At 43.9% G+C, this 27,429-nt stretch overlaps 1 protein-coding gene across 2 annotated transcripts in view; it reads left to right on the top strand.

Annotated features, from left to right (window-relative positions):
• The window catches only part of COL20A1 (collagen type XX alpha 1 chain), a 48,416-nt gene extending 26,512 nt beyond the window's left edge, over positions 1–21,904 (top strand). The window contains exons 22-40 of one of the 2 annotated variants that reach the window (XM_065032336.1): positions 1,903–1,941; positions 3,843–3,981; positions 5,709–5,851; positions 6,239–6,348; positions 7,107–7,265; positions 9,123–9,200; positions 9,830–9,916; positions 12,069–12,122; positions 13,043–13,138; positions 13,625–13,678; positions 14,034–14,087; positions 14,382–14,435; positions 15,858–15,929; positions 16,623–16,658; positions 17,928–17,994; positions 18,546–18,734; positions 20,026–20,103; positions 20,873–21,028; positions 21,531–21,904. In XM_065032336.1, the coding sequence (XP_064888408.1) occupies positions 1,903–1,941; positions 3,843–3,981; positions 5,709–5,851; positions 6,239–6,348; positions 7,107–7,265; positions 9,123–9,200; positions 9,830–9,916; positions 12,069–12,122; positions 13,043–13,138; positions 13,625–13,678; positions 14,034–14,087; positions 14,382–14,435; positions 15,858–15,929; positions 16,623–16,658; positions 17,928–17,994; positions 18,546–18,734; positions 20,026–20,103; positions 20,873–21,028; positions 21,531–21,544 (1,679 nt within the window). In that variant the 3' untranslated portion in view covers positions 21,545–21,904. The remainder of the gene's footprint in view (positions 1–1,902; positions 1,942–3,842; positions 3,982–5,708; positions 5,852–6,238; positions 6,349–7,106; positions 7,266–9,122; positions 9,201–9,829; positions 9,917–12,068; positions 12,123–13,042; positions 13,139–13,624; positions 13,679–14,033; positions 14,088–14,381; positions 14,436–15,857; positions 15,930–16,622; positions 16,659–17,927; positions 17,995–18,545; positions 18,735–20,025; positions 20,104–20,872; positions 21,029–21,530) is intronic. The other variant, XM_065032337.1, reaches the window with a different exon arrangement.
• Positions 21,905–27,429: the final 5,525 nt, after the last annotated feature.

The following is a 27,429-nucleotide window of genomic DNA, read 5'->3' as shown; positions in this document are numbered from 1 at the left end:
ATGTTTCTAAGCAAAATTTCAGTTTTAAAATTTATTGAGGGAAGCCACAAAGGAAGAAGGAAGCAGGTTAAATTGTACCCAACAAAGAACATGTTGGACTAAATTTTCAAGTGGCTTATTGAGGAAATCTGCAGGTGTTCAGACCACAGTGGAACAGTCCTGTGAACTTTCAAGCAGAAAACAATCCTTCCATAGGGTTGATGAGTCACCTTGTAGAATTTAATATAGCTGGAAGGACAATAGGAGAAATATTAAATTCTGTATGTTTTATAAAGTAACTTTTTTTTAAAGAAGCAGACATGATATGTAATAATGCAGGGTAACTGTTGGATGTGCAGTAAAGGACTCAAAAATCGATATGTAACCAAATTATTGAGAGAAATGGTCTGATGTATTGCAGGAGTGAATGTTTATTGTTCTGCATTTGGCTGGGGCTTGAGGAGAAAAACAAAAATCAAAGGGAGTAACAAGACAGCAGGAATCCCAGGCTGGAAAGTCTAGGAAAAAACTTCAAATGAGAAGTCCAAACTGCCAGTGTTGAGGATCCTTACTCTGATTTTGATTCCAATATGCTATGTCTATGATTTGGAAATCTTAACTGCTTTCTGTAAAACCCTTAATTAGTTTTACACCCAATTCTACAAGAATTATGGTATATATGTGTAAAACTAAGCATTAGGTTGAATAATGGAGGTCATGGCATCTTGTAAGTCTTTGTGTTTTAACTCCTGGCTCCAGCAGTTCCATGGCCATCCAGGTCACAGGTTTGGGTGTCCTTCCTTTCGTGTATTTATTGATCATGAAAATGGCATTGACATTTAGGAATCTCAGGTGCCCAGAGGAGGGTAAGTCACCCCCTTTAAATATTTTTACACATTTGGCAGAAGTTGGGTAAGGACAATTGGAAGCTCCGCTTTTCTGGTGAGGTTTGAAACGTCATTGATGCAAGAATAGCAATAGCAAGGCTATAACCAAGCCTCAGTATAATGATCTGCGAGACTCTATTATACTGATGACCTAGAAAACCATTTCTGAAATAGCCCATCTTGTCAAGCGTCCTTGATTTTCAGGGACATTTCTCGTTTTGCGTCAAGCATTCCCTTTGTCCCAGCTCCATCTGGCATCCATGGCCTGGGATTTACATGGCAGCAGATAATTGAAAGCAGCATTCGTGCACTGTTTTCTAAAACACCCCCTGACCTGAGCCTTTTAAACGGAGAGTGCTCATAACCACAGCGCCTTGTGTTCCAGCCTCACATCTCAGTCTTCTCTCTTTTGCTTTCTGCCCCATGGCATCTTAAAGGATTTATCAAGGGAATTTCTGAAAGGCAAACTGCAAAACTTCGCCCAAACTCTTTGTGTTTCCCTAAAGACTTCAAAAGCTGAACTCTCAGAATGGGATATATATTTTTGCTGTGTGTATTTTGAGTTTCAGGTACAACATTTGGAACTGCAGATATCTCTATAACACCATTAAGGCGCATGTTGCAGTAAAAGCACTGTTTAAAAACAAAAATAATGTTTTGATGTCTGTTTTTAAAGAGAAGCTTGCAGAACACGATGATCCCTTGTATTTCATATTATAAGGTGCTAGGTTAGTCAAAAGAAAGTGATCATGAAGATGTTTGATGATGAAAGACAGTATTTTTATTTTTGTGATGAGCAAGCCAAGGAACAACCTTTATGTTTGCATAAACATAAATTCTCTGTTTCTATCCATATATATATATATATAAACAAACAAGGTTAAAGACTAGGCTCTGAATTAAGCTATATAATATTTGAAGTCTTGTTATATTTTTCCATTGCTCTGCCCAGAGGAATTCTGGTCATTTTGATTCTATAATCTCCTACTGTTTGTTTTTGCCCTGATAGTTTTCCCCTTTTGTTTTCTTCTCACAGCCTGCCCCACCATCCGCTCCACCCACGGCTCCGTACGAGGTACAGTAGCACATCAAACCCCAGTGATGCTGGGCTGGGAACATGAAAATACTACCTGGTCTTCTTGTTTTGAGAAATCTGCAACAACTGAGCAGGAGGGAAATGGTTTCCCTGTCCTGAGGGAAAGGGGAGAAGTCTGAGAACCGAAGTAGGAAAATATTTCTTATCAAGTAGAAGAATTTTCTGTACTAACAGTATTGGTATGCCTCTGCTATTGGTGGTTAATGCCAGGATTTTCACTGGCCTCAAGCAAGCTGGGTTCAAACAGCTGTTGAATTTCAAGAGGATTTCAATTCCTAACTCTTGTGGTTTCCTTAAGAAAAGCTCTCAGTCTGTCACCAAGATCACCTTTGCATCTCTAGCGAAGAGCTCTCTGCAGTCGGGCTGTGCCTTTGCTAAGGCAGCAAATTCCCATTCTCCCATCTGTGCTGTAACTTCACGTCATGCTGTTGGGGCTGCTGTGTGTATTTGCTGCTTCAAAAACAATTAGTCCTGATTATGAAGTGATATCACCTCCTTCCCAGAGAGTTTTGTGATAGGGGTGAGACTGAGAAACTGCCCCAGTTCTCAGCTCCACTGTTACCCCGTGGCTGAGTCACTTTGCCCAGCGCCCACCCTGCCCCTTGCAGCTCCCAGGGATGTGCATCCCTGCCCAGGAGGCTCTCAGAAATGTTATCTTGTCTGTGGATGCAGAAACCACAGTGATCAAATTCTAAAACCACAACAAATCAGTCTCTCCTTCTCCTCCTTGATGAAGGTGGCAGGAGCAGACCTTTTCCACAGCAGCTCGCTGAAGCCATGACATCCAGATTCACGATATGAGAATAATATGAGCATATTACGATACATTTATAATTGTGACTCGAGTTTCATTTTCATCCTTTACACTACAATTTTTCCTGCATGTTTTAAGGAATCTCCAGTGCCAGAAGCCCTATATCAGAGATAAATGTCTCTCAAGTAGGTCATTTCCTTTGGCAAACTCCCTGGTGCTGTTGGAAAACAAACAAACAGAAAAAGTGCCCTGGACCAAGCCCCAGGCGAAATAACAACTCAAGCCAAGAAACTACAGAAGATTCTAAGCGTTGAATGGGTGAGGGAACCCAGACTGAAAAGACCACAGTTTAATGAAGTTGTAGCCTTTCCATTTGCTAAAGAACGAGCTATCTCCTTCATCCCAGCCTGCTGCAAACTCAGATAAACTGAAAAAAAGAAAAAGAATCCCAATTGCAAGATCTTGTCTTACTGAACAGAAAACTGAAATAAGAAAATGACTCGGAGCATTAATGATGAGCTAGGAGAGTGAGATGAAGCTGCACAAGCCAGGAAGGCGATGTCAGGGGAGAATCTCTGCACACCACATCAGGCAGGTCACCCCTGGGTGTCTCAAGAAAATAGAGATAAATGGAAATGCTCATATTTTAAAGCTCTTTCCTAATTTTTCTGACTCTTACATGTCAGGCATTTGAGAGCAGAAATCATTCTCTCTCCCTACTAGCAATTACTGGACTGATTCCATGTCTTTTGAAGATAATGTTTTTGCATCTCATTGAAAAGAAGAACTTATTGGAGTAACTTCCTTCTCATCTGTTCTTCATTCTGGAGATTTGACCACACAACTGTGAAAGGCTCCATCTTCAGTCTACTCTTCTCCAAGAGGAGATTATAGCAAGTGTGTGCAGAAGGCACAGGCTTAAACTATTTTCCTTGGCTGCCACTTGTACAACACACTCCAGGTTTCTAGTGAGCTTGCATAGCCTTGCTGGTGTCTGTGTTGCTGTGGCTTTTTCTCCTATTGCCTTCTCCTTGCTAGCGAGAGGTTAATTCCACCTGCTCTGCAATCACTTTTTTAATGTTTTTTCACTCTTTTCACTTGATTTGTTTTTCTTTTTCTATTCCAGGATTTGATATGATGGAAGCTTTCGGCTTGGTAGAGAAGGAATATGCCTCCATTAAAGGGGTAGCTATGGAGCCATTTGTGTTCAGCGGTTCCCGGACCTTCACCCTGTTCAGAGACACCCAGCTCACCCTGAGGACCAGGTGGGAGCGGAGCTGTGAGCGGCAGCATCATCCTCTGTCCCATGCATGCGCATTAGCTACACTCACAGCAAAGGAAGATCAATGACTTGTGGATGGGATGAATGATGCAGCCCCTCTGGGAACATCAAACTTAAATTACAATTATGATGAGCTAAATCGAACCATAGGTAGACTGAAAAAAATGCCACAGTATTTTTCCTTACTATATTAAGAAATTAACCTCTGAATTTCTCAAGGTCAGTATGGGATATTTCATGCAGAAGCTAAGGGGACACAATAGGGGTATTTATTTATTTTATTTTTTGTGCAGCCAAACGTTTTCATAGCGAGGTTTTTCCTTTTTACAAAATCACTTTTTCCAGCAGTGTTAGCTGCTGTGATGGACATAAGGATCACGTATGGACACTGGACGATTCTTTAGGCAGTTTGTCCACAACCACATACGCCTTGGTGATGGCAGCTTGAGGTCACATTTGCATCTTCAATCCCTTCTCCCTGCGTCTCTGGTTTGGAGAGAGATCTTCACTCCAGAAAATATTTGTCTCACAGCTGCTTTCTGCAGCTTGGTCTTTATTAATGAGAGGGAATAACCAGTGACTCTGGGTTGTGACTTGACCCTGTTTCATTGCGTATGAGGCTTCTCCACAGGGTCCCAAGTGGGCCAGGCAGCTCCCATGACCTCAATCATTTTTTACGATTATAAATCAGGAATGATCTGACTCCTGACATTCAGTGCTACTTTGTTTAAAGCCTAATTACTGAGGCACTGGCTCAATTTAATCTTAGTTAAAGAAGCAAATCTTCTTACTGTAAACAGAGTGGGGGAGATTCAGAGAAGTCTTTGGTTTAAATACTCAGAAAATTATGGGCAAATCCTTTTGTTCAGCTGGTGCATACATCTTTCAAGGACATTACTCTTTCAGAAACAGAGACAGAATGCAGAACCTGGCATTACTTATGAATCAGTCCTGAAAAGATGCTTGATGAGTTGTGTATATGCCCATGCAAATGTGTCCTGTTTCAGATTACAACCGCATTTCAGGCATAACCAATTCGACCTTCCCCGTTGTCTTGCATTCCCCAGCTGCTGCTCCTGCCCAGTTTGCTCTGCTGGTGTTGGCAGTGGCTGCAGAGGGAGCCGAGTTGTGCCAGCAGCTGCTGACGGGCATCGCTGCATGGGCGGAGTCCAGAACTCAGCCCAAATTTTGCAGCTGGGATGTAGGGACCCAGAGAGGGGTTCTGTGGGCGCTCTGCTTATCCCTGGAGGGCACTTACACTGATATCTGCAAAAGCTCTAGGATTTTAGCCCATGATACGTGATGTCCATTCCTCCTTCTTGAAAAGGAGGTTTAAAGGAGTGTTTTGTAGCCTGGCAGGGATGGTTTGTGAGCTGTTGCTGGTCTCTGGTTTGAAAAGCATTAAGGCTGCACTCGCTGTGCCTTGGCATTCCCCGGGGCAGCTCTGGCAGCAATGGACCAACACTGGCTGCTCCACCTGAGCATCCCCACGGCACCAGGGGAAGGTCCTTGAGGGCTCATCACTCAGCACAGGCTTCAGTAGCCTGAGAGGGATGCGCAAAACAGGCACTGGGCTCACCTCCCTTGGGCAAAGCTTTCCCAGGCCACGCTGCCCAAGAAATATGATGGATGAGCCCTGTCTGTAGGATGTTTTTGGCTGGCTTTCACTTCTTTACACCACTGGTGTTTTTTTGGCTTGTCTCCTTCCAGCGATGTCCATCTCTTCTCAGTCCCCCCGGAGCACACCATCAGCATCCTCCTGCGCCTCCTGCCTGACACCCCCAAGGAGCCCTTTGCCGTCTGGCAAATAACAGATGAGGATTTCCAGCCCCTACTTGGCGTTAACCTTGACCGTAAGGTTTCTTGTTGAGTACATTAAATTCAGGTATTTGCATCCATTTCTGTGGGCAGCAGAACTCATTTTGCTATTCACTTGGAAAGTTTTAATGGTTTAAAGTTCTTGTTGTACAGCAGCATTTTCGGGAAGCTTTGTGGCTGCTGCCAACTTTGCATTTTATATGTTTCCTAGTGCAATTAGAATATATATTTTCAATTTTATTCTACTTGTAACACATTCTTTATTTTTACATATTCTTTTTTTCCCGCTGTTTAGAATTATTTAATTATAACCTATAAAGTTTTACCATGTTCAAGCCTATTTGCTTACTATTGTTCATCATATGGATAAAATCCATTTCTCTTTTAGTTCTAAGCTGTTATTTGTCCTATTTTCCCCATAGCCAGTAAGAAATCCTTGACCTATTTCAATCACGACTACAAGGCTGATTTGCAAGAAGTCTCCTTTGACCAGCAGGAAGTGAAGAAGATTTTCTATGGGAGCTTTCACAAGGTCCTTATCAAGAGAGGGAAAAATGTGGCTCACAATCTCACTCCGGTCTGGGAGTTTTATGCCATCAATGTGTATTGTTCAAAGTGAGGAGCAATCATACCAATGCTTTGCATCCAGATTCCTAGGGAACTGGCAAGCCTATTTCATATGCCGAGGTCTGTAATTGTAAAGAATTTAGGTTGATCCCATGTGCAAAATATGATTTTTCACGTATTGATTGCTTCCCTTTCCCCCCAGAAACTCCAAAACTGAGAGGTTTTTAGGTCTTAAACCAGGAAAAATTGAAAAATCAATTATTTTTTTTTAATTTGGGATTTTGGTGACTATTTAGTACTGGAAAGAAGGAAAAAAATATCTAGCCTTATGAAAAGTCACCTTATCCTTAGGGTTTTTTTGGGCATCTGTGTCCTCAGAGCAAATGTATTCCACCCAAATGAGCAATGAGGACTTTATATCAGTATCTGTAGGCAATTTCATTATTCAGCTGGTTCTGAAAACTGAATTATTTAATACTACTACTCCAGCAAGACTTCTGCCAAGGAGAGGTGAGGGGAAGATCAGTCAAAAGTGCAATGTTGTGCAGCAGACATGGCACACGCTGAAACTTATTCCTGAGCCCCCTTGATCCATTTGCTCATTAAAAACACACCAGTAGTGACAGCAGCAGCCTGGGAATGGGCAAAAGGAATTATTGTCTTTAAATGGTTCCCCCATCTCCTTGTGGGCGTCCAACCCTCCTCTTTCTACCTGCCACCCAGGTGCATGTGGCCGTGAGCCACTTCAAGGTCAAGCTCTACTTGGACTGTAAGAAAATAGCGGAGAAACCTCTGCACAGCCTCGGCAGCATCTCCACCGCTGGTTTCATCATGCTGGGAAAAGTGACGCGGACCAGGGGACCCAGAAGCGGGTCTGCAGCGGTGAGTCCCCCCACCATGGGGGCTGTCGGACACTTGGGGAGGCTTCGATTTGGAGCTGGCTGGGATGGGCAGATGGAGAGGAGCACCAGTTTACATCATTTGAGCTCTGAACACCTCCCAGCGCTGCTGTGATGCACAACCGTGTCCTGTTCCTGCTGATGGCTGCGGTTTTAATGAGCTTTCCCAGCGCGGGGTTTCTCCCCCTCACCTCCTACCTCTGTTTGAGGTCTGTGATCAGCAGGAGCATGTCCCTGAGGTGCCTTCAGCTCCTGCATCCCCTGGGGATGCGCAGATCCCGCACTGAGAGGCTGAAGCAGACGGGAGGGTTTGGGAATTGCTTGTGCAGGGGAAGGTTTTGTACATCAACCTCCACCGAGTGATAACAGGAAACTCTGGTGACTGAAAGCAACAGGGCTGGATGTGCCTCAGTCTCCAGTGTGTTTGGGTTTGTGTATCTCCATGCAAATTATAGGAAAATGATTTGCAGAGCCTGAAAGAGGAGAGAATAAGGGAAAGTGCGGACTTGGTGTCATGCCTTGTGACAGCCCTGTGCTCCATCCTAAGGGCAAAAACACCCATGTATGCCATCACCCAGCAGTCAGTTGCCATGCTACCTCCACAAAATGAGTGTTAAATATGTGGAAAATAAGGAGCAGGTTCACTCACAATCTGCTAATGGGACTGTAGAAAATCATTCCTGACTTAGGTGAAGCTTTTACTCTTTGGCTTTGCTTTTAAATCTGTAAGGCCGGGGGGAAGCAGCACATCAGTTGATTGACAACTTCCCTTGCCTCAAAGCAATGCAGTAAAAACAATGTCCCATATGTCTCCCCAACTGCAAAGAGAGAAGCAAAGGTCTGGGATACACCAGGGAAAAAGTGGACATTGATATTGGCTGTAAGATACTGGGGTCAGCTGTATAAGAGACCAGGGGATTATAGTATCCAAGCAGTACTTACTTATTTCCTAAATAAATTCTGTGGCAATTCGATCATAAACCTGTGGCCAACAAGGCAGGAATCTGTGCTCTCCTTGACCCCCCACATTCTCCCTGTAGCAGCTCCACTAGACAGATCTCACAAACTAATGAATAGCTTCATGCCGTCCCTGCTTCCCTTGCCTTTCAAGCTCAGCAAAGCTTCACATTTTCCACGGCTCCGCTGCCCTTGAGAAGACAGAGTATCTCATTATCGGTTATCGTGGAACATTATTTAATTTATCTCTAAATGCCGCTTGATCTACAGGGCTCATCTGTATCTGTATGCTGTATGTCACCCTCCCTGGGCTGCACAGCTTGCTCGTTGTTAAATGCATGGAGTGGAAGAAAAAAAAAACAAATGAGAAATGGTGCCAAGGAAAGAAAAAAAATCTCTGCCTCGTTATTTTGGTTTGGCTTTGTGCAATGTATGCTCCTTTGTTAATTAAAATGGGAAGATGTGTCGGTTGTGGAGGATGTGGTGAGAGAGACAGGATGGGGGTTCTTGTGAGAGATCACGTCTGTCCTGGGAAATGCTGCTGCCACCTTTGGTCTGATCTCTGTGCCCCCAAGCAGGAGCAAAGCAAAGTTTGCTTTCACATTTTGGTGATGCTGAAGCCCAATTACTGGTGTTGCAGGGCTGTAAGTAAATTGGAGAGCTCGCTTTTGCTGGGGTGAAGCTGCTTGTTGGCTTGCTTAGCAAGACACAGAGACCTGGGTGTACTTTTCATGTTATGACTTTCACAATTATAGTTGGAACCACATGGAGGAGTCCTGTCAAATCATCACTGAAGGTTATTTTCAGCAGTTGAACATAATGAGATTTGGTGATAGACTGTGTGCCAATGCTGTTTTCTTGTCAAACCCTCTTTTTCCCACAGTTCCAGCTGCAGTCCCTGCAGATCGTATGCAGCAGCGTCGGGGCAGAGGATGACAGATGCTGTGATCTCCCTGCCCTGGTAAGACAAGAGGAACCACTCTGCTCATTGACATGAAGCTGGGGGCGACGGAACAAGCCCATGGCACTGAAGTGACACTGCAAATGATTTTGATAGACTCAAGAGGGAAACCATGTTTTTTTTTTTTCCCCCTCTTCTCTTGGGAATAACATCTGTGTGTTTTTTTGTGAAGTAGATAAAACTGTGTTTGCTTCAAAAGGAAAGAAAACTGTAGATGCCAGGGCTGTGTGTATCCCTCCTGTCACACACCGACCTGTGACAGCAGCTCTGACAGTCCCACGGCTTTGCTGCCACCTCAGCCCTGAGTCACAACATCCTCCTACTTCCCCTTGCAAGCTTTCCTCTCAACACAGAAAGTTGCTTTGTGGGGTGTATAAATACTTAGCAAGAAGAAAATTATATTTCAGCATATGTCATAGAAATTTCAGGCAGGGCTGGTGTTTGGTTTTTTTTGGTCTAAACTTGTTATTTGACAGAAGAATAAAGCACTCTATTGTTCACAAAAATCTCTTGGTGGGGTAGAGAAAATTTCTGTGTGTCTTCAACTGAAACACTGAGAATGTTACCTGTGATCCACCCCACTCTTGCTGCACAGCTGCTTATGCCACTTTGGCTTGCTTTTGTTTCAGAGAGATGAGGAGACCTGTCCAACCTTAGCTCCTGCCTGCTCCTGTACTTCTGGCCGCCCAGGCTTGCCGGGACCTCCAGGCCCCCCTGTAAGTTCACCCTTCCATGCCGTGTATTGATTTACTGATATTGCTTCGTGTTCTTCGGGCATGTCAGGCATGAGGAGAATGCTCCTTGGCCTTCGAGAGGATTTAGAATCATGGAATCATTTAGATTAGAAAATACCCTTAAGATCATTGAGCCCAACCATTAACCTAATGCTACTAAGTCCCCCCTGTCCCTGAGAACCTCATCTCTGTGTCTGTTCAACCCCTCCAGGGATGGTGACTCCACCACTGCCCTGGGCAGGCTGTTCCAATGGCCAACAGCCCTTTGGGGAAGAAATTGTTCCCAAGGTCCAACCTCAGTCTCCTCTGGTGCAACTTGAGGCCATTTCCTCTCCTCCTATCTCAGGTAGCTTTGATGTCCTCCTCATGCCAGGGCAGGGCGGAGAGGTGCTCTTGGTGTTTCAGATGCTGATGAAATGGGGAGACAGCTGGCAGTGGAACATCGGCAGCTGGGAACAGGCTGAGCAGGTCCTGGTGCCATGTTAATCCTCTTAGGAGAGAAGGACAGGTCATCCTTGGTGCCTGCTGAGCTTTCATGGATTGGAGGCTCTGAAGCTTTTTGCAAATGAAAAAACCCACCAAAAAAATGGTTTCTCTATTAAGTAGGAGCCTTCTAAGTGTCTGTGTAGGTGGGCAGTATAAAGAGAAATGGGAGATGTTGCAATCCTGTCTCCAAAGCTCTCTGCAGTGAATATGACTTGCAAGAAAACCCTGAAGAAAATGAAGGGGGGGGGAGGGAAGTGGTAACAGTGATAACACTATTTTGCCCTATCCATTATGAATGCAGGACAGTCCCCATGGACTTAAATTGCAAGAGGAAATATTCCAGTTAAACACTAGGAAGCAGTTATCAAAAAAGTTTGCATTTTGGAAGTCTGGGGGAAAACTTTTATTTGCAGAAAGCAGCTGAAACATGACAGCCTGTCCAGAGTGCCCCATTTCAACTACTACAGGTGCTTTTCTCCTAAAAAATAACAATTAAGAAACCATTTGCCCCCTTTCTCAAGTGGAAAGGTCTCAGATCACCTCTCACATTACTGTGGTTTAACTGTGAATTCAGTTCCACACTTTGCAAGGAACAGCATCTCATTGCAGAGTAATTACATGCTCATTCCAGTGGAAGTTTAATTACACAGCACACTCCACTATCACATTTTACTTCAATATCCTAAGTGCATAATTACCAGCTTGCATGGCCCTGTGGTTTAAACATCTCTGCAGTACACCACTTTAAAGAGCGGGACTCTTCTAAGCATTAGAGAAAATACGGTTTTGACACATAACCTTATCCTCACACCACTAAACCCTTGGTAATTTGCTGCTGTTACAAGCGCACTCATTGCTAATTTTGAAACTCCAGTTAGCAGGACTATGTCCCATTTTGTTTTTATCACTGTTCCTAATGTTTTTGACCAGGTCCAGCTGATTTCTGAAATGAGCTTCCGGGTGCTTCTGAAAGCACCTTTCCTGAAGATCCCTGCCTGTGCTGCTTAAAACAAATCCCCCTTCTTTATTCTTTTTTTTAGGTTGCAAAATCGAAGCTTTTAGATTAAGATGTCAAAAGTTCACATGATACTGGTTCATGCCAGAAGATTGGTTTATTTTCTCTGTCCAGCAGTTACACAGCTGCAGAGCTAAGCCAGGTGTCCCCAGAGCTCGTCATTGTCCCCAGTCTCAGCATGTGTCTGTTCTCTTGGGATGATATTATAAAAAACAACATAGACCCAAAGGGTTGTAGACATGACCCCCTCCTTTTTTTTTTTTTTTTTTAGTCTTCAGTGCATTCCCATGTCCATATGTGACTTCTTTTCCACTTGTTATCTCAGCACAGATTTGCTGGGGATGCCAGAGAGAGGAGGTTGAATGTTCCTCCATCGCTGCTGGTGGTGAGAGCAGTGTCCCCACCACCTGTCACAAGGGGCTGTGCTCTCCTCTCCTCTCTTCTCCTCTTTTCCACATTTGCTGGATGATTTGATTAATTTTCTTCCTGTCTCCATTTGCTATGAGCATTCTGGGGCAGGAAACATCTTTCACTCTATGCACTAAGTTCACCAACTTCTGTCCTCTGAGCACCTGGTTGCTCTGCAGTGAAAATGATGATATTCCTAATGGCAGCTTTGTGTCCCGCTGGCAGGGCAGCCCTGGGAGGAGAGGACCACAAGGCGAGCAGGGAGAGCCAGGGCCCAAGGTGAGTCCTGCTGGCTTTGTTTGCTTCAGGATGTGTCGGAGGATGATGCTGGAGTGCAGAATCCTCTGCTAGTGCAGCTGGATGTGTTCAGTCCTGGTCTGAGCTGGACTTTTAAGCCAGGGGCCATCTCGCTGCACCAAACAGATCTTAAGAACTGATGCACTGAGGAAGATGGGAGCACTTATTATTAATTAAATGCTCAGTTGGGCTTTGGAAATTGGGATGATGGGCCTGATTGTGCTGAACAAATGCAATGTACATGGTCAGCAATGTTCTCTGAAAACAACATTGATGACAAATGGCCAGTCTTTGTGCTGGGCTTGTTCTGGCTGCCAAGCCTCCAAACCGGACAGATACTGGTTCTGCTGTGGGGCAGAAAAAACACTAAGCCTTCAGAAAATCCATGAGGTGAGCACAGGGAACAGCTGGGTCTGAATCCCCAAACCCTGGGGACCGGAGCGAGCCCTGTCCAAGTGTCCCCTGCTCCACTGATTGACACAGGGCAGAGCCAGATCAGACCATTGCTCCTTTTTTGGGGTAACATCTGGGAAAGCAGCGTGGTTTCAGGGGAAATATTTTGGGGAAGGCATGAGAATGGGTGCACATCTCAGCCATGGTTAAGGAACTTTGCTCTCTGGCCACCTTGGGTAACAGGAATGAACTGCTGCTCAGGAAGGTGAACCGTGCTTTGCCAAGCACCATCTGCAGCTTTGCTGCTTTTGCCCATGAAAGATGCACGAAAACCTTAGACTTGAAGGCCAAAGGCAGCTGAGGTTACTAGAGATCCCCTCACTGTCCTGACTTCATCTTGGATCCTGTAGATGGTTCATGCTGACCCAGGTCATGCAGTGCAGCCTATGTGGAGAAAATACACTATTTACTTTCTTTCCTGATGTTTAATTTCTTGTCTTGGGCTTTAGGGTGAACCAGGCCCACCTGGACAAGTGGGGCCAGAGGGTCCTAGCGGACAACAAGGCTCTCCAGGTTCCCAAGGAATCACTGTTCAGGGTCCTGTGGTACGTGATCTCTTCCACTGCCCTTTTTATCATTCCGTCTTTGCAGCTAGAAAGTCTCAGAAATGGGTGTCTCAATAAAGCCCCTGAAATGTGATCTATGTATTTACATCATCCTTGCTAACAGCTGGGCAGCTGCACTAGAGACAGATCATGATCATTTTTTCATGCTGACGAGGGCCTGCACTTACTTCTTCTGGCAAGAGGCTGTTTTTTGTCCAGACTCTCCCTAATGTGCCTTTAATGAAAACAGCCCAGTGGAGTATTCAGGCATTTTTCTTTGCAACAATCATTGTTGTTTGGCAAGAAGCTGCTGTGTGCATGTCTGGGGTGGCAGAAACCCTGTGCTTGTGCTGCGGCTGCAAAGTTCCCTGTAGCACAACAAAGAACAGGAACAACCTGGGACACAGACGTGGAGCAGCAGGATGCTCTTTGCCTTGAAGGATGCTGCAGCGTGCCTAACTATGTGTGCTTCTTTTTTAATCCAAGGGGCCACCAGGAATGAAAGGCGAAAAAGGAGACACTGGGAGTCCGGGCATGCAGGTAATGGTAGACCATTCCTTTTAAAGGTCTCAAATACTTGTCCATTTTTTTTTCCCAGTCATTATTTTAAGCAAGATTTAAAAGCCATAGAGTTGTTGTTACCTACTAGGAAACTATTTTTTGTTTTGGAATGTCATGACTTTCCAAAGGAAAACTGAGCCAGTTGGTGCAAGAAATATAGACCTATCCAGATGCTAGATATGACAGAGTTAAAGGTGAGATAACAGTGATTGCTCTGTTTAGTGAATAACACTGTTTCTTCTTCCATCTTTTTTTTTCTTATGTCCCATGTTACAAGATGAATTAGGGCAATGATAATTAGATGCCAACTTTACACAGCCATTCTGATTTACAGGGCATTCCTGGTGTGCAGGGAGCTCCCGGCAGGGATGGTCTTCAAGGTGCAAAGGTAAAGTTCCTCACCTCTGAGTTTTCATGCATGGATGCCTAAAATTCTGCTGTGAGTGTACCAGTAGAGACTCAAAACATCCAGCTCTCCTAATCTGGAGGGACTGGGGGAAAATGTCATCTCAGGTTTGTCCAAATTTGAGAAGGTGCCACCCTTGTTGCCTAATTGGCAGACACATTTTCTACCCATTCCTAGCAAGCTCCTGTTAAAAGCAGCACATGGCAAAACCACCTCAGTGTGTACTAGATCTCTTTGAATCTTCTTGTTAATAAACATCTGGATTTGGCTTTGCAGGGGGTGAGGGGACTTGAAGGCACTGCTGGGCCCCCAGGACCTCCTGGACCAAGGGTGAGTGCTCACCATGAGTCATGAAATCCACATCTCTTCCTCAGCAGGGGCTTGTGGTTTCTCCTGACCAGTCATCACCCAGAGGTGTCAGGGCAAAACCCCTTCTTGGGTTATCACAGGTGGGTACCTGGCACATTGGGCAGATGTCCACATTCTCTGCCACTGTCAGTGCAAGAAGAAAACCTTGGCTTCTTCTGACAAGTCCTAGGGAAGCTTTGACCCAGCAAGGAAAGGCTTGGTTTTCTATTTTTGTGTTCTTGGTGCAACTGTTTTCAACTGTTGTTTGAGGTAAATGGGCTTGTTAGACTGAAATCAGAAGGAGGTGGAGGACGCAGGCAGTTGTGAGAGGTTTCCCCCAACACCATCTCCAACAACTGCTGCCAGGATCACGTGCAGATAAGTGTATTTGCACTTTGTTGTGCCCAGAATAGCAGAACTTTAGGATCTGTTGATTTACAGAACAAAATCTTGTTTTAGATGGTGGGTGGTGGGCCTGATATTTACAGATTCTCACTGCTGAACTATAAGGAATTTGGCAGTCCTGAATAGGGTAAGATGGAGTTTGCTCACTGCTGGTTTTGCATTAAACTCCACAGTAGTTGTGGTGAGGTCAGGTATTTGTGGGAGCTAAAGTTGAATTCGGCTTGGAATTTGGACTTTCTGCACCTTCCCAGGATGGGTGGCTTGAACCTCAGCGTTCTAAATACAAGGAAAGTGCCATAGCCTTCAGAGCAGGCTCTGAAAGCCATTCTGATGCCACCTTGAAAACTTCTTTCATTTTCCACTGATCAGAAGAGCTGTTAAAACCTATCGAGATTAAATGTAATAGCTGGAAAATTAGAAAAGAAAGTTTTCTACTGGTTGTTTTCGGCTTTTTTCTTTCTTCCCTTTGTGGCACCATAGGGCAGAGAAATGTCACAGAGAGGAGATGACCAAAGAAGCCACTTCATACTCTCTAAGCTACTCTTACTGTTTTAAAGTATTGGAGGCAAACACAGATCTTAAGGGGAAAAAATTAAATAAAATAACCAAACGCCAACAGCATGGTATTAGCAGGCTGAAGAAAGGGTTATGCTCTAGGCTATGTCTAATTCTGAATATATAATGAAGAATCTAAAGCCTGTAGAGTAAAAAACACACTGTGGTTTGTTGGCAAATCTGAGCTTTGCTGGCTTGACTGTAATTGAGACAGTAATGGGAAATGATGTGAAGATGACTCAGATGTGATACACTCTTAACGTTGGACTCATGGCTGGACGAGGTTCTGACATCAGCCTTCAGTCTCCAGTGCCCTTGCTGGAGCCCTCTAAACTCAGAGTGCTGGTGCCCCTGGAGCTGCAGGGAGATGTCAGCCTCCAACAGAAAAAGAAGAAAGTTGAGAAGGAACTGGAATTTCATCTGTGTTGTAATTGATGTCTGCAGGGTTTCCAAGGGGTGACAGGCTCCCGAGGCAGCAGTGGAGAGAAGGGACCTCCAGGTGACGTTGGGCCAACAGTAAGTTCCTGCTCCAGGGTCTCAAAGAAGGCAAAGACATGAAATAACTGAATGGAAACAAACTGTTCCCACAGCAGCTCTTCCTCAGAGTCTAAAGAACAGTTTTAATTTGCACTCCTCCTTCTTGAGGAGATGTCTGGATATGTAAATGCCAGGCTACATAACTGTTGATAAAGCATTTAACAAATCCCACCTCCCTTTGATCTCTGTAGATTTACAGGCTACACAAAACCCAACATCCAAATAAATTTCTGGTGTCAAATTCTAGAATAAAGCAAGAGAGTCAGTCCTGAGCTGGAGCAGCCAGCGCTGGGCTTGGAGGGGCAGCCGCAGGTCCAGATGTCACAGTTATTTCTACTTCTCAGATGTTAAAAACCACCTGCTGCGTTGGGAGATCTGTTCTAAGATTGTGCCTGAGGAGTTTCTGCAGCCCTGTTGATGGTGCTTTGTGCCACTGCTCCAGCTGCTGCTTTACCATTCTTTTTGTTAAGAAATAAACTGAAATAATCCTATGAGCTTGAAGCTCTTCTCGTCCCTGCCATGAGGTCATGGAAATGATGAGTGTGTGAGAAACAAACTTCATGCTCCATGTTCCACTAATGTTCTACCATGTTCCACATCCCCATTGATTTTCTTGTTTTCTTCTGCTCTTCCTTTCCTTAGACATTTATTTTTCTTTTTCTTTCCTTGTAGGGGCTGCCGGGTCCAAAAGGAGAAAGAGGAGAGAAAGTGAGTTTTTGTGGTGCAGGGCAACGCCAGTAAAGTGCTCTACAGGCTGTGCTCACACATATAAACTTTCCTAGTGCTGAATAATTTCATGTACCTTCAGCTCATTGCCTTTCCACCCCCACTGGCTGTACTGGTTGGATATTACTAATCCTGCAGCAATCAGGAACTTTTAGTAGTAGATTAATGAAGAAGAAATGCCAACTGCAAATTCATTCTTTGCTGAGAAGGAAGAACCAAAAACACTTGACTGAGTTGCTCTTTTTAAATGCTCTTTTTAAATTACATAAGAGGGGACTCATTTGTAATAACCCTCTGGCATGGCCCAACATGGTCAGGAGATCAGGAGATCCTTTCAAGGTTATTTTATTGTCAGAGGAAGTTTTTTCCACCCTGACTTTTGGTTAAAAAGAAAACCCGTGTCTCTCTAGGAGTCTGAGTTTCTTTGCCAAGACTGACTTACGTGAATTAGGCTTCAGAGAGGAGTGAGCTGCTTTTGATGGACTGCATTTGTCTCGAGTTAATGCCTCAGTATTAGAATTTTTAACACTACTCTCCTTCCATTCCCACCAGCTTCTCCTTTTCTACACTTTTTTGTTTGTTTTTTGGTTGCAATGAACATTCCTTTTCCCCTCCCTTGGGTGTTGTGCCAAGCTATCATTTAAGTCTGGGTAATCTACACAGTGATCCAGCCAGACGTGTATTTTATGAATCTTCTGGAAAGTATAGAGTCTGTTATGAATTTTCACATATAGAATCAGTGTTTATTTATAAGCAGCTTTTCGCATTTTTATCAGTTTTCCCTACTTACTAAAACTTTCTAAAGAACCCCTCAGATATGATTTATTCCGAACACACTAACGGTAAGAATCAATATTCATAAAAGATTTAGACAAAGATAGGACATTGTAATATCTGATTGTGTTAAATGTTTTACATATCACAGAACATTGACTTATAGACGTAGCATCTTTTGATAGAATTTGAGAGTGAAATTTACTCTCCTTTTTTGGTAGCTTTGGTAATTATTGAGATTCAGTCTGGGCTTTTTGATGTGCAAGAGACAAGCAATTATTGATGTTTCCCAATTTCAATTTTATGGCTTCAGAGCTTTGTGATAAACAAATAAATTTGAATTTCATGGTAATTAACATCTCTGAAACTCAAAGGGACAAAAAGAATGGGCAGAAAGCTATTGCACATTATTATATTGATAATTTTTAAAGATATTAATATTTTTTTCTTTTTTAAATTGAAAAACAATCACTTTAGGGGGAACCACAGTCCTTGGCCACAATTTACCAGCTCGTTACCCAGGCTTGTGAGCGGATGATCCAGAGTGAGTATAACCAGCCCAGCTCCCGTGTGTGTTCATGTCTCTCGTGAACAAAACCAGAGGGGTGACAACAAGAAGCTGTGGTGATCCATGGAGCTCCTCCATTCTCTGCCCTGCTGAGCACCATGTGTAGCAAATGTCCCATCACAGGCTCCCACTGGCTATACTGGGCAGCATTTGCACAGAATATTTGTGAAAGATTTCTTAGGAAAACCCTCTGGCACTTTGCAAAGACTCCTGTATTTCTCAAATAGAAAAACTTGGAACTCATTAGAAAGAAATTATTCTTTCGGTGATTTGTGCTGATCCCTCTTGAGATATGAAGCATTTCTGGTAAAGCTCCTGTGCTGTGGTGCATGATGAGGAGCAGCAGTTTGCCCAATGTCAGGCAGCAAAGTCATGACTCAACTGCCCATCATCATCTTCAGCATTGGGCTTTCTCAGTTTGGACTGACTGTTCTTTAGCACTAGCTGATAGTTTTAGGAAACTTTTTCTGCCTCTTTTCTGAATTTCCCAGCCAAGGAAACATTCATTTTATGTCTTCCCCTCTCAGCTCATGTGTTGAAATTTGACTCGTTCATTCACGAACACGCAAGGAAGCCAGTTCCTGTTTGGGATGAAAGGTTAAAACCAGGAGAACCGGGACCACCAGGTCCTCCAGGTCCCCCTGGGAGCAATGGAGAAAAAGGAGAAAACGGTGTCCCTGGGCAGCCAGGCAAAGATGGGTATCCTGGAGAAAGAGGTATGGACAGAAACATTCATAAGCATTTTTTATTATAACTTTGATAATTAAACATTTTAGTGCCTCAGACAGTGCTGTAAAGATAACCTGTGATATTATCTCATTTGATTGCTATTTTTCTTTTAGATTTCCCTCTCCTAGGAAGGGTAACCCAAGTCAGATAGCTCAAACAATAAGGAGAAAGATCCAGCACACTATTTTGGCAAGCTCTGCTTTGGGAGGAAGGCCAGCTTGTAGATTTTGGGGGATGGAGAGTTTGATTTTTAGAGGGTAGGAGGCTTTTTCCACAGAAAGACAAAAGAAACAGTCTTTGGCCTGAACACATGGCAGTGGGAAGGATGAACTGTGGGTAGAAATGGCAAGTCTTGGAAAACACTGAAGGAAGGCATGAGGCTACTGAAGTAATATTGAGAGTGGAAGTAGGTTTCTGGAGCAGTAGTTCCAATAACAAAAGCCTCACATGTGACTAAAGAAACAGATTAATGTAATCTCAGAAAGTGGCACCCACTATTGCACATGAATGAGTGAATGGTTGCAAGATGTTTTGTTTGGATTCGCAGATAACATTTGTCAGTGGCTCAAGTAATTTTCAAAATAAAATGAAAATAATTGGTTTCAGTGGTGCCCTCATGCCTCTAAGTAACTAGAGACCTTCTGTTTAACTCCCTGCTCTGGCACTATTCTGTTTTAGCTGGTATCTGCAGAGCTTGTAAAAATGTTACTTAAGAGAAAAGGAGAGTAACAAGCTGCAGGTGTTTCCAGCCTGTCAAGCAAGGAGATGTGAGAAGATGGATCTCATTGGAAAAAACTACCTTAAGGACACTGCTAATCAAAATATTTTCATCTTAAAAAGATGAAAAATTCTATTCTGTCAAAATGCATCTTTTTCACTAAGATATCGCAGTTTTGTGAGCAATTTCATGTGAAAACATCACTTCTGACTTAGCAGCAACTGGTGGAAGAGATGGTTCAGCTTTGTGGTTTGTCTGATCCATGGGGAGAACGTGGGAGTGGACCTCATGCTCAGGCCAGTGCACTAACTCTAGAGCTATGAATTTCTCTGTGAAAAATCTCCATTTGCAGATGAGTGCTGGCTGAAGCCCTGTCAGTCGTGGGCAACTGGTCACTTGAAAAAAGAGAGTGGGTCCCCAGGTAGAATTTAAAGAGATGGATAATTTCTCTGTGTTGCCAAAGGCTGTGAGTCCAGCATCTAAAGAGCCTGAAGGGAGCCTTAATTGAGGGTGAAACACAGAACGCAGTGAAGTGACACTTATCTCTTGTCTATGACTAGGTGTCCCAGGGCCCAAAGGAGAAAAAGGGATGCCTGGAGACAGCAAGGAAGGGACCCCAGGACCCAGAGGCAGAACAGGTAGAGTGAATACCACCTCTTTGTATTGACCCAGTGGGTCACCAGCTCACCAGCTCCCAGATTCAAAGACTCGTTCAGCCTTAGGACCACTGTGGTGGGACAGCCTAACCTTCCCACCGCAGCAGCATCCCTGATGGCTCCTCTCCAAGAGATTGCTCCAGGTCATCTCCTCCCTCTGGTACCCATTCCCTGGTAGTGATGTGTCCTAAGGACATGAGGCACATCCAAGGAGTTTCAGTTTTGCTGCCTTTTTGCATGCAAACCCAGATGCTCAGGGGACAGAAACTCTTTGAAAATTCAGCTGGTGGAACACAAGGGTTTTAGAGGAATCTGTTAGGATTTGGTGTACTCTTCCATGCCGATCCAGTCACTTGAAATTAGTGAAAGTTTTGCCACTGACGTAACAAACTATCAAGGGAATGCGGTTAAGCGTATTCTGCTGTATCTAAACTTTTATAGTGGAGATATCAAGACACTAAAAACAATGAGATGGAGCCTGGCATTAAGGTGATTTTGCATTGACTTTGGTGGACTTTGAATTCATATAACCAGGCTTCATTTTTAGCCAAGGTGGGTACACTTAAAGTCAAGAATAAGACCTCTAGTTACTGAGACTCAGAAGATTTTGTTCTGACTGGCAGGCCCGATTCTTTCACTAAACTGAGGAAACAATACTCAGAAAATTAACCACCATGTAGGAGGAAATACAGAAGCTGTATTACACTGGAGCAGCCAAGTGCTATGACTTACTGTGCTTCTCCTTCTTCAGGCCCACCAGGAGAAGTTGTGCTGGGGAAGCCAGGTCCAAAGGGTCATCCTGGGAACGCTGGTCCTCAAGGTTTTCCAGGTCTCAGAGGGCAGCCTGGGCAGCCTGGATATCCAGGGGGTTGTGATATCTCTGGATGTTATGGGGCAGATAGAAGAGGTGAGTCCTGACTATCTCAGTGCAAAAGTTATGATTTTAGGACAGTTTACTTCTGGTTACTTCTCTTCAGCTGGCAGAGACCTCTGTTCATCCTTCAGGCACTGCCAGTCCTGCCAGAGCCTCCTTTGCAGAGCAATTAGGGTGATTCACGTGCAATTCATATGGCTATAAGCCAGTTCAATTGACTGCTCCTCAGCCATCCTTCATAGATTAACACCTAACTGCAGCAGTAATCGAGCAACTGGAGTGATCATGGGAGTATTTTTCAGTTCTTAATATCCCTGGCAACGTTTCCATGGTGGGCAGAGAGGAACAGTATCTCAGTTCCTACACATACATTTCATGGAGGCTCAATTGTGCTAAGTCCTGGTAAATGAAGAAAATCACTGTCACCAAACAGAAGATTTACAAGGGAAAAGAATTAATGCTATACTGCTCTTTCTCAGTGCTTGGCACTGATTTATTCATTTTCTCAGTGCCCTCATCTCCTTTCCACACACAGATTTCATCCCCTGATGCGATGGCTGCTGTGGAGGCAGCTGAAGATGTTGCTTTGCCTGGAAATCTCTGGGTGAAAGCTCCACACACTCCAAGAGAAGCAGTAACCTGAACAGTAAATGTGTTGTTTGTGCTTTCTTAATGTCCCATCATTTCTATATGGACACGTAGACCAAACACTAAAGCCAGCAAAGCAGCCTGCATTCAAATGAGTCATCTGTCTGGTTTTCAGCATTGGACAACTACAGTGTTCAAACTGGGATTGTATGTCCTGCAGCAAGACAAAGACACAGTCAGGGGTGCAGACTGATGGACTTGTAAGAAAAAGAAATAGTGTATCGAAATGCTCAGAAATAACAGATATTATTTGCCCGTTTATCTGCTTGTGGTTTCTTTTTGTCACTTGTTATTCTGGGTCCCCAGCACAGAGAAAAAACAACCCTTCATGCCCAAAGATGCAAATCCACTGGAGCAAAACTGTGTTTTCGGTTGATTGACAAGGTAACAATGTCTAGCACCGTTTTGACTGTTTCTGCTTTTGGCAAAACGCTGATGGCTTCTTTGTAGGGGTGTTATGTACACAAGCACTGCAGACAGCGTGACAACCTTCCCGTGATGTGACAAACCCCACCGCGATGTGGCAAACTCCTCCATTTGGCCTCATTCTCTGGGGCTTCGTATCTGTCACGCAAAGCCTTAGATCAGGCTCAGCCCAGCCATGTATCGAGAACTGGAGATTAACCCACTGGCCTTTTCCATCTCTCCCTCCTGCAGTCTGAGTAGCTACTTTACATTTTATCAAGTAGAATACTGAATGAGTATGACTTTAATCTATATTGGAGGTAATTGTCATGTTACACCCTTTTCCTTGAGCCATAGTCTAACATGTATCCACAACAAACCATACAGATACTGATAAAAATGCACAAATGTAGCTGCTTTGCAATTACTCCTTTAGGCAGTGCTCAGTCATACTCCTTGTACACCAGCCTTGCTTCACAAACAGTTCTTTCTGAATTGACTTAAACCTGGAGCAACAAAATATTTTGATTTTTGCAAAATTGTAATGAAGCAGAAAAGTATCAGCACAGATTTTTTCCAAAGATGCTAAGAGGCAAAAAAATGGAGCTTTGTGCATATTCCTGTGCACTTAGTCTGGATGTGCAGCTTCTGCAGCTACGTGCAGACTGGTATCTGGGTATTCATGTGGCTGTAGCCAACCTTTGGAAACTTAAAGTAGATACATCCACATTTAGGAACAAGATTGTCAAAGAAATACCAAAGAGAGAGAAGTCTACCTTAAGAAAATTAGGTTGCTCAGGCACAGAATATAGATACTATTTCTTCTTGTCATTATGGAAAAATCCTGTAGATTAGCAGCTTTTGCTAGAGGAACATTTAAACATATCAGAATTGTATGGGAGTCATTATTGTATCGCAGTTATTACTACATCCCGTAAATATTTCAAGTAGTCTTTGGCTTAATATATATTCATTCTCCAGAAACTCCCAAGAACTAATGTTTTCAGCATGACATACATTCCCTTTGGAAAATGTAGGAAAATGCATAGAAATAGCACACTGATAGAAATAACATTTCTGTTCACTTTGGAGCTTTCCAGAGTTGCCCTGACATATAAAATAGAAATCTTTCTAGCTGAGATGAAGTGTTGCCACAGACAAAGCTCCAGCCAGAAGAGAAAGAAGAGGGCAGAGGAGCTGAAATACACAGCACGTTTGGAACATGGCATTTGGAAGAGATGCGGCCATCAGGATCGACACACTGTGAATCTGTTGGGGAGATGTAGACGTTCCCGTTTATACAGGTAAAAGAGCTTTTGATCTGTTTTTTCCTATAAAACCCAATACTTGTGGCAGGTGCAAAGCAGGAAAGATAAGGAGGTAGAAGGGGTACCTACACAGCAGAACCCAAAATTGTTCCCATGAAACGCTGACAAACTGGGGAACGTAAGCGGTTCAACATGGAACATCTTGCATTTCGTGGGTAATTCTGTTTCCTTCCCGACTTAAATCAGTGCAACCAAATTCCCAGTTGTGAATTTGCTGCTCTGCTCAAATCCAGCAAGTGCAGGTGGTTTGAGACAAAGCTCCTTTATTTTAGTTTATCAACTCTTTTTGGAAGTTACTAACATCACCTCGCTGTCTGCCTTGGGATTTAATCTATTTGGTAGAATTTCAAGTGACATTTGCTTTTGTCTGATGATTTCAGATAAAACATGAAGGGTCAGACTTTTTAACAAACTGGGTCCCAGAAGGGCTATTGATTAAGAGACAGACAACCTGCACAAACAAATTGTCTATTTATGTTCCTAAACTTTGTCCCATGAGTGGTTTTATTTACTTGAAATCATGGATATTTAGTCCACCCTGTATCACAGAACATATGTACAAGTGTGTGTAACCCAGGTCCTTGAAGCCAAAGAGCATTTCTGCTGAAAGATTTTAGGCACTGAGAGTCTCCTCATCCAGCAATGAACATTGCATTCTATTAATCAGCAAACAATAAGATTTCAGTGGTTGGAAACACACAGCAGCCCTAAAGGCGGAGGTGCAGGGAGGCTCAGGAGACCCTGCCCAGCCCAAATTGCGGTTCCCTTTTCTATCAGTGGGTACAAAACCCAACCATTTGTGAATATCAATATCCCATGCTCTATGCTGAACGCAACCTGTTGCTTTCCCTCTTGTGCTGTTCTTTAGCACACTTTGTATTTTTCTGGCCCAATCTATCATTTTTAATGCTAACTGTAAAGAAAAACAGTGCCATTCACTAGCAATGCACTTTACAAAACTCTCTTTCAGATCTTTCCTTAGCAGGGACTTTGTTCTCAAAGCTTTAATCACTACAAATAGAAGTTTGGAGATTAGCTTTTCTGGATTTAAACCTGTTTTCTGGATAAACCTTGATTAACCTCTCTGCATAAATTTAATATGGCCTTGTGAAATCCCACAAGTTCCTGTCGTGTCTTCACCTTTGCAGACTAATGCCTGTCTACCTCCCCTTCTGTTCAGTCGTTATTAAAATCCTTTGCCCTGATTTGCTTATTCTTATTACTATCCTTAAGTAATCTGTGGCAGAGAGACTTTCTTTCCCACACAGTGTGAAGCATGACATCATATCCTCAATTTTTTAAAAGCGTCTATCCTCCAGTCCTTAAATTGCAATAAATTTGGATTTTTATCCCTGCTGCAGACTTTGACCCACCTGGTGCAGCTGGATTCTGGCAGAGGCTGAGGACATTCCAGGGACAGATTTTCCTGCTACAAGCATTGTTTTAAGGTATTAAATTGGTCTCAGGGATAAGATACAATAAGTACAGAGGACTAAGCAGCAACACTACTAACAAGCTGGTTTGAAAAAGGTTTTTCCAGAGCTCAACTGCTTGTATTGACCAGATTTAAAGGGCTGGAAACAAAAAATACATCCTGAATGGGAGAAAATGATCTCATAAATGGACATCACTGCCCACAGAGGCTATCAAGGCAGGGGGAGCTCTTATAGGGGAATTTTCCTTAGCACTGTATATGAATTTTACATCCTATACGTCTTTCTGCCTATCTGTCTCTACACAAGTGGATTTTCTTGGGTCCAGTTTCTTGATAGATGTGATACATGGCACGTGGATTAGCTCACTGGAGAATGAGCCTATATGGTGGAAAACAGCCCAGAAAACAGATGGGGAAACAGGGATTACATAGGTCATCCTACCAGCCAGCTGCACATAAAATGCCCTGCGTGCTCTACGGCTGGGAAGATGACCCCGAATAAGTGAGCATTAGGGAACCAGAAGAAAGATGGAGGGAAAACCAGAAAAATGGTGGTGACTGAGGTTATTACAATCAGGTTTCTGTGGCTTTGCTCTTCTTCCATTTGTGGTTAATGGAGCTGTGCTGGTGGGAAAGCCTGAAACACTATGGTGAGGATATGATCTCTGTTCCACAAGTGAAACAGAAAACGTCAGCATCTGTGTCTGATTTTGTGGTGTCTTTGAGGTCTCTGAGCTCGGTTTTGCACTCCCAGATCCTGAAAAGCATTTACTTTGCTCTGGGTCTCTTCCAAGGCAGGTTTAGAGCTCCTCTTGTAGCCCAGTCTTGGTTCCTCACTCTTCTGATCTTGGTTTGTTCAGTCAAGTCCTGGGAATCAGTTCTGAGCTGGGAACATTGCAAACGTCAACAGTCTGGCTGTGTACATTTTCCTGGAGTCTTTCATATGCTAAAAAAATCTCTCTTTGTGTTTCATGCATTTGGACTAGCAGAATTATTCATTATTCTACAATTCTAGTCTGGCTCATGTCCTAGTTTTATTCCAGTTCCTGATCATTGAATCCCATGGAGGGATAGCACCTTCCTTGACAACCAACAGGATGGAATAACCTGTCTAAGAAAGAGCAGTAGGTGTTGATTCCTATTTTCTCCTTTAGAGTTTACAAAGCAGCACATCAGAAGCAGAAGTCTAGACTTTATTTAGACTCTAAACTGAGGAACTATTAATGCCACATGAGAAGAAATTGATTTGCCACTGTATGAAAAATATTATGGTGTTAAAAAACCAGAGGATGCAGTGACCTGCATTATTTAGGCTTCTCCCCAAACACCAGTAACATCTTTGTAACTGGTTCCATCTGTCGCTTCTCATCTTGTCCTGCCAAACCCTGTGATACTGCAGTGGTGTTGACTCTTCAGGGACGAGAACACATCCTTAGCAATCCTCATCACACCTGATACTTTTTATGTGCTAATGGAGAAGACGCCTGTTGCTTCTCCTGCTGCCAGGCAGGGCAGTTCTGCCAGGGGCTGCATTGCAGTTTTACATCCTCGCCAGACGGTCCAGCCCAGTGGCTGTCACCGTGCCGTGCTCCCCTTGAGATGCTGCCATTTACACTGTGTGCACTGGCAAAACCTTTTTGCAGAAAAGGAGAAGATTTGAGATAGGCCCTTTACTGTGAACGAAGTACAGTCTTTACCTGCCCCTACTGAGTTTCCCAATATGCCACCTTGAACATTTGGCTTTTAAATCTGTAGTTAGACCTTTATCAATTCTCCTGACACCCCCCCAAATAATTCCTTTCTGCTAAGCAGGTGCTGTACAGCCCCTGTCACCTCTGGGGTCCCCAGCCCTGGTTTGCTGTGGCCATCACTTCGCTGCTGCCCAAGCCCATGTTCACGGGGCAGGAGACAGGAGGTCCACGAGACAGGAGCAGAGACTCGAGCTGCTGCTGAGTCTCCAGCCTTGCTTGGGAAGTGCATGTGGGTTTATTGCTAAAAATGTGCATGCACAGCCAAGACTCCCACCTGCTCTGTTGCTGTCAGTGCTCATGGGCTCGGGAGGAGGAAGAGGTGGCAGTGAGGGCTCTGACCGGCCATTGTGGGCACGGCTGCACTGTGACAATATGAAACCCCTGACTCAGCAATGCCCAGTGTCAGAAAACGTCCCACCCTCATGATTATTTTATCGATGCACTTGAAATGCAAAAAAAGGCACCGGAGAGGGTTCAGGCCACCTCGGTGAGCCCAGACTGCAATACAAACCATAACCTGTCCCCATGCATAGCGAGCAGCCCTCACGATGCAGACTGCAGCTGTGTTCCTACAATTATGCACTAGACCTTGAAGATGTTTGACTGTTTGTTTTCCTTTCATTACCATAAGCAAACTCACTGACTGTGAAAAGGGATAAATTAGCATCTCCAAAGACTGAGTCTCTCTTTATTCTGAAAACAAGCAAAGCAGCAGCAGCAGCTCAGGCTGCCTCCTCCTCCCTCCCTGGCTGTGCCAGCACAGCTCTTCATGGAACTGGCCCAAGCCACAGCTACTCTACATTTCTGTGAGCTGTAGGGATTTTAAGCACTTGGCTGAGCCTGTGAACATAGAGGGCAGTTGTAGCT

Source organism: Columba livia, chromosome 16, assembly GCF_036013475.1.
Source record: "Columba livia isolate bColLiv1 breed racing homer chromosome 16, bColLiv1.pat.W.v2, whole genome shotgun sequence".
NCBI classification, from domain to species: domain Eukaryota; kingdom Metazoa; phylum Chordata; class Aves; order Columbiformes; family Columbidae; genus Columba; species Columba livia.
Note: the sequence above shows the minus strand (reverse complement) of the source record. Positions and strands in the feature narration are given on the sequence as shown.